This window comes from Berghia stephanieae, chromosome 3, assembly GCF_034508935.2.
Source record: "Berghia stephanieae isolate SIO BIC M18660-M18661 chromosome 3, UCSD_Bste_1.3, whole genome shotgun sequence".
Lineage (NCBI taxonomy): Eukaryota > Metazoa > Mollusca > Gastropoda > Nudibranchia > Aeolidiidae > Berghia > Berghia stephanieae.
In genome coordinates, this window is record NC_088362.1 from 2,288,737 (window position 1) to 2,296,236 (window position 7,500).

At 33.8% G+C, this 7,500-nt stretch overlaps 2 protein-coding genes across 5 annotated transcripts in view; both read right to left on the reverse strand.

The window, feature by feature from the left end:
- LOC144966949 (uncharacterized) overlaps positions 1–423 on the reverse strand; it is a 6,324-nt gene extending 5,901 nt beyond the window's left edge. The window contains exon 1 of the mRNA XM_078903644.1: positions 306–423. Within this exon, the coding sequence (XP_078759770.1) occupies positions 306–423 (118 nt within the window). The remainder of the gene's footprint in view (positions 1–305) is intronic.
- LOC144967016 (uncharacterized) overlaps positions 200–7,500 on the reverse strand; it is a 101,490-nt gene continuing 94,189 nt past the window's right edge. For all 4 annotated transcript variants that reach the window (XM_078903760.1, XM_078903757.1, XM_078903758.1 and 1 more), the window contains 5 exons: positions 7,133–7,215; positions 5,591–5,742; positions 4,487–4,609; positions 2,669–2,834; positions 200–885 (listed from right to left, as the gene is read on the reverse strand). In XM_078903760.1, the coding sequence (XP_078759886.1) occupies positions 645–885; positions 2,669–2,834; positions 4,487–4,609; positions 5,591–5,742; positions 7,133–7,215 (765 nt within the window). In that variant the 3' untranslated portion in view covers positions 200–644. The remainder of the gene's footprint in view (positions 886–2,668; positions 2,835–4,486; positions 4,610–5,590; positions 5,743–7,132; positions 7,216–7,500) is intronic.

Sequence of the window (7,500 nt, forward strand, 5' to 3'; positions counted from 1 at the left end):
AAAGCTATTCTAAATCTTCGGTCGTCCATTGTAAATTGAGCATCTTTGTGGATGACACACAAGGGGAGCTACACGTGTGTATTTTACACTCACTGGCTTAATGATCATGGTTAATTAACGATACAAATGTTACAACTCTTGTTATTGACTTCTCACAAGAAAGTTTGAGCTTTTCACTAAGCGCATGTTATCAATCTTATCACCTGAGTAGTTTGTGGAGACTTGTATTATTGCAAGCAGCACAACATGAGAGTTTGAAGCACTGGTCACAACACTCACATATATGGTCTTCACCTTCTACATACGTTTCAACGAGTAAAGGTTGGTTGTTGTGAATGGAGGTGTCTCTATCTGAATTCTCCAAAATAGCATGTTTTCGTTGAGCACAGATGGTGACACCTGGAAGTTTGAAGTTACTGCCATTCAACGTGTAATTCCATGAATTGTCTCCTTCAGAATAAGCTCTCGTTCTTTGATAACGTGAAGGCAAGTCTGCGATTTGACTACTCGGCAACTCGGTTACTTCTATCGATTCCACGTTGCGCAGTTCAAATCGATTTGTCCCGTTGCCAAAATCTAATCCAAGTTCCGGTTCGGAAGTAAAGCTTCTTGGTAGGTGTTTTGGCCATTAGCCCTGCTTGTTTCTAAACGTTCCCGTCTTTCAAGAGCACTTTTACCCAAACACATAGAATGTCTGCATCTGGATTTAGTGACGTTGCAGAACGAGACAACATGGGTTGGACGAGTGTGTATTGAACGTGGTTGTCTGCGCTTGGCCTTTTCTGATAAACCACGTGACACTGATTGGAGGGAATGCTAACGGAAATATTCTTTGTGTTTGTTTCACAGTCATCGTCATCACTCTCCGTTATTATGACTTGATCTCTGTAATAACCAAAAGTAAAAACAAGTTATGATGATGGTGATGATAATAATAATAATGATAATGATAATAATATTATTATTATTAATAATAATAATAATAATAATAATATAATAATAATAATAATAATAATGATAATGATAATAATAATAATAATGATAAAAATAATAATATAATAATAATAATAATAATAATAATAATAATAATAATAATAATAATAATTATAATAATAATAATAAATAATAATATAATAATAATAATAATAATAATAATAAAATAATAATAATAATAATAATAATAATAATATAATAATATAATATATAATAATAATAATAATAATAATAATAACAATAATAATGATAATAATAATAATAATAATAATAATAATAATAATAATAATAATAATGATAATAATAACAATAATAATTATAATTATAATAATAATAATAATAACAATAATAATAATAATAATAATAATAATAATAATAATAATAATAATAATAATATAATAATAATAATAATAATAATAATAATAATAATAATAATAATAATAATAATAATAATAATATATGGTTTTTATACACCGCCTTACACCGTATATCAACAAGCTCAAAGCGCTTAACAGTAACGGGCTACTTTCACTCAAACATACAACCACTCAAACATGCAATATGAAACAAAGCAATATAATTCTACAGTGCTACCTATTAAACAGAAACGTTTCAAGATATTTTAAAGAAATCTGCATCATTACTGTCTCTGATATATCTTGGAAGGGAGTTTCAGATAAGGGGTGCTGAGTCATTTTTGGCTTAACAAGTATGTGATTATCAGACTTTGATCTTTAATTTCTGGATGGGAAGTAGAGTTTAAGCATGTCATCAATATATCCAGGACAATCAGAGTGCAGTGATTTAAAAACAATAGTACGGATCTTATATTCTATACGTTTCTCAATGGGTAGCCATTGGAGTTCTCTTAGCAAACCGATGCAGATTGATTTCTCCTCCTTCTATAAATAAGCCTGGCAGCATCGTTCTGGGCTACCTGAAGGGATTTTATGTTGTCTTTATTTATAGAAGAGAGGAGAGAATTGCAACAATCTAGCTTTGACAGTTTTAGAGAATTAACTAACCAGGCAGAGATGTCTCTTGTAATGAGATGTCTAACACTACGTATTCTTCTCATTTCCATGTACATTTCATTATAACCTAACGACATGGCTGATAAAAGACAAATCTGAATCAATAAATACACCCAAATTTCGAACAACCTTAGCAGTTTTAATTTCACTATTTTCTAAAACGATAGATTCACACTCTACATTTTGAACGATTGCTGGCCTAGCGATAAAAAAAAAAACATTATAAATCTGAGATCACGTTTTGACTTTTACACAATCTGATCACAAGACACATGAAAAGTTCTAGCCAGCATGAAGAATATAAAGTACATATTTTCCTTGTTTAGAACCACGATGGCCGCCGTTGCTGGGCGACGTGACATCAGACTATTGAATCCAATTCTTATACGACTGCTATAACCTGCATAGTTTCCTAACCAATCATAGATTGTTAATCAAACTTAGCAAGTTTCCACTTAAGGTAAAACGTATCGTTCTTGTTGCTTGCATTTTAGGCAATTCCTGAAGTCTTCTTTGTTTTAAAACAGCGTCACCATTTTTTCCAGTATTATCTTCTCGCACCCTATATATATATATTACGTTTATACTGCTAGAAAAGAGAAAAGTTTAAACTATTCTCTTTTCTAACATTGTAAACTTACGGCAACAACTTAATAAGTGTTTCCTTAAATTTAAAGAATATCAGAATGGCTGCGGTGATATTTACAACTCCAGACATGACACACGGCAAGAGGAATGGAAATCTCTGGAATATGTTGTCTCGGTCACAAATATCTGGCCATCTGGAGCAAGGACTTGCCAGGAAGCCTGTGGATTGATATGCGGTGTTAATTGACCACGGTGGAAATTGATGAAAGCATTTATTGATGCACGCGGAATTTAATTGTTGAATTGCGCCATATTCATTTGATTATAGGGAATGAGATTAGCGGAAGTGTAGCGTCCCTTGATTGGACGTCACCCATAGTCTGTGACGTCACCGGTGGAAAAGTTATTAGAGAGAGAACGTCATGTTGGTTGTGCGCATGCGTCTCTCGTCCTCGCTTCCGGTGAAAGCGGCTTGAGACACTTCAAAACCAAATTGACGTTCTCTCTGTAAGGTGACGTCCAATCAAGGGACGCTACTCTTCCGCTAATCTCATTCCCTATAGAGGAAAAGAAACATATGTTTAACTCTCTCCTTACCAGCTATTTTCAGAATTTCACCCGAAACTTCAAACTCACCCAACACAAAAATAGAATTTTTGAACAGATTAGTATAGAGTATATTCTATATTTTGTTCAGAGAAATGAGCTCTGCAACACAATGTCCAATCTTAATGGCTATAACTATAACAAAATGAAATCAGAATAAGAAAATTGTTGGCTGCATCGTAACGAATGTGACGATTTTCCTATGGGTGGTAAGGAGGGGGTTAATTATCTATGTAGCTAGAGAAGCATATGAGGATAGAGAGATTAATACAAAACAGGATAGATAAGCAGGAAGAAAGATGAAAATGTGGAACAGGTTGTTAGAAAATAAAATGTAAGCCAACATGTTAAATTTTAGTAAATGTGTAGAGAGCAACTCAGTCCTATAGGCCTATCAAGAGCTCATTTAAAACGAGATAGATGGATGAATAGATAGATAGATAGATAGATAGATAGATAGATAGATAGATAGATAGATAGATAGATAGATAGATGAATTGATAGGTAGATAGATAGATAGATAGATTAGATAGATAGATAGAAGAATAGATAGATAGATATATAGATAGATAGATAGATAGATAGATAGATAGATAGATAGATAGATAGATAGATAGATAGATGAATAGATAGGTAGATAGATAGATAGATGGACAGATAGATATATAGATAAATAGATGAATAGATAGATAGATAGATAGATAGATAGATAGATAGATAGATAGATAGATAGATAGATAGATGAATATATAGGTAGATAGATAGATAGATGAATATATAGATAGATAGATAGATAGATAGATAGATAGATCATAATAATAGTAGTAGTAGTAGTAGTAGTAGTAGTAGTAGTAGTAGTAGTAGTAGTAGTAGTATTAGCAGTAGTAGTAGTAGTAGTAGTAGTAGTAGTAGTAGTAGTAGTAGTAGTAGTAGTAGTAGTAGTATAGTAGTAGTAGTAGTAGTAGTAGTATAGTAATAATAATAATAATAATAATGATAATAATAATAATGGCAGAGAGAGACGGAGGGAGAGAGAGCGATGGAGAGAGAGAGAGAGAGAGAGAAGGAGAGGGAGAGAGAGAGGGAGTGGGAGAGAGACAGAGAGAGAGAGAGAGCGATAGAGAGAAAGGGAGAGGAGAGAGAGAGATAGAGAGAGGGAGAGAGAGAGAGAGAGAGAGAGAGAGAGAGAGAGAGAGAGAGAGAGAGAGTTGGAGATGGAGGGAGACGTGAGTGTAATGAATGGTAAAGAAACGTTATGTAGATACCTCCAGTTAGGGATCCTGAGAATGATCCCAGACCCCATGCAAGAGAAAGCATCAACATCCCAATTGCCTGGTTGGTATTGTCCGATACGTCATATAGCACGGATCGACAAGACGTTGAAATTCCTGTGGATTCATTATAAATAATAAGTTAATAATGATAAATAAATTCCCTTTATTCATCCCTAACTGGAAATTTGTCTTTAGGGTCTTTTCCCAAAGGGGAAGACTGGAATAACCCAGGCGTCAGCCGCAGTGCAGCGCCGCATGGTGAGCTAAGGCTATGTGACTTGCTCAAGGCCACACAACGCAGCGCGGGTAGTCGAACTTGGTACCTTTCAGGTACGAAGCAAAGACCATACCGCTGAGCCACGCTGCCCCATTGGATAAGAATGATATAATATTTTTGTCAAGTAATGTTAAGCTGCTAGAGGCTGTGGACTGTAAAAAGCAATAAATAAAAATGAATATAACAGGTTAAAAAAAAAAAGAACAAATGCCGAACACTGAACGTTTCGGGCACATAGCCTTTCTTCAACTAACAAAAAGCAATGATACCATAAATGTAGCAATTACGAGCGCAATATCCACTAAATGTGCTCAAAACGCTTTACAAGGGGTCCCTGACCAACAGCAACACGTAACATGTAGAACGAAACATGACGCCTGTACTTACTCATTTTACACCTGATTGAGTACGGTGAGAGAATGTGAGTAAAGAGTCTTTTCCAAGAACTCAACTATGCGCCGAGCGCGAGGCTCGAACCCAAGACCTTCCGATCCGAAAGCGAGTGCCAAACCACAAGACCGCATAGCCGCACAAATATACAACAACAATAGCATCAAACAACCACTGCAATACGCAACAAATTTGATAGAACTATCTATCTATCTATCTATCTATCTATCTATCTATCTATCTATCTATCTATCTATCTATCTATCTATCGATCCTATTGTTTTTTACACTCCGCCATGACTTATAAACCTACGCAATAGAAACACGTTTATATTTATAGATCTAATTCAAAACACGTGATTTCATTCACTCTCATTCATGAAGGCACAATATTGAAACCATAGCTCGAACATCTAAATTTAGCTTACCATTAAACAGACCAAGGATGAATCTGATAGCCAGTGCCATCTGAATGTTTGTGGAGAATCCAAAGGTGATATTACTCAAACCCAATAATCCCAGAGAGAGGGCCAGAGCAAATTTCCTCCCCTTGGTGTCAGCTAGCCAACCCCAAAACATGCTGTAGATATTAAAAATAAATTAAATTTTCTAACCACCTTCAATGCGTTTTATAAAGCGCTTTGAGCACGTTTAGTGGATATTGCACTATTTAAATGCTATAGCTTTAACTTTTTCAATTAAATTCAATTCAAATATTTATTTATTGTCGGCATTTTAAAAAACGTTTCATAGATAATGTTGTCAGGCTATAGAAGCCTTTGACCGATATATACTTCATTTAAACTTCATAACTTCATTTCTACAACCAAACATTTTAAATTACGTTTTTATCGACGTGCATTTATTTTCAGGTCGGATAATCCAATTCATTATGGGCTCATTGTTGTAATGGAAATCTCAAAGAATGACGCAAAATATTGTCCATTACAACAATGTTAAACTTGGCCCGTTCGGATGTCAGACCTTCTAATATGTACACGTTTGTCTATACCGTAACATTTCGACACAGAACCATACCAGTATTGATTGATTTAAATTAATGACAGACCCAGCTTTCATCACTTTCTTTGGGTTTGAAAATCATTCATGTCGAAAATAAATTGGAGTTTGTCATGAAAAGAACAAAATGAATAACTCCTAATAAAGCGTATAAAACAGTGGTCAAATGGGTTGCCTTTTATCCTAATAATAATAATAATAATAATAATAATAATAATAATAATAATAATAATAATAATAATAATAATAATACACATTTATACAGCGCTCATTCTCGTGTAAAACACAAGCTCAGGGCACTTTTACAATATAAATGATCAATTTTGAGTTTAAAAAAAAAAATAATTATATTATATTTTGTCCAAACAATTTAAAACTGATTCCAGTCATTGCAGAAACAATACGAATACGATAATAATATGATAATAATAATCACAACCTCATCCATAAAAAAGATAGTATTCCACCCCTCTCCCTAAATAGTAACGCGTAATGATATTATGTTTACAATAATAATTTGTGACGTCAGATTATCAAGCGAAAATTTAACTAAAGTTCCGATTCTTTAAAAAGAAATCTATTATTTGAATGTTTTTGAAGATGTCTTTTAATCAAAGATGACGAAATAGAATCGGTTGAGGGCTAGAATAAATTATTTCTTGTACTCTTGCGTTTTGGAATTCGAACTTTGTTCCCTACTTGCACTAGAAAGCTCGTGCAGCGGTTGGGAATACGTCCGGAATTCCAAAAAACAAGAGTGTAAGAATCGTATTTTATTCCAGCCCTCCCTTGGGAAAACCCTATCATTTCTTAGTAAATACGTCATCGTTGAATAATGATTTGAACGCGTTGAATAAAACTATTTGAAGTAATGATCTTTATGACCAAAATGGAAAAAAATGTTGTTTCTTGTAGACCACATAATTGCACTTCTAACAATGTAAACTTGCCTGCCAAAAAATAGACCCATGTATATACAACAAGTCATAAAACCGGCATATGCTCCCTTCTCATTTTCTGGTATTCCTAGATGCTGGAAAAGACAAAAGTAAAGAGCGTTTAATTTCTATATTCTCTCACAAAGATAGCCAATATCAAGTAAATGTATGAAATTCAATCGACAACTGCTGAACTACTTTTTCTGCAAGCATACATTATGCCTTAACTCTTTCCTTACCAATGATTTTCAGTATTTTTCCAAAACGGCAGGCGTACCCAGCAGATAAATGGATTTTTTTTTAACTCAGTAAAGATCTCTGCAAAACAACTATACGTTCTTATTAATCAAAAAAAGACTAGACTTCAAAGTTTGTGATGC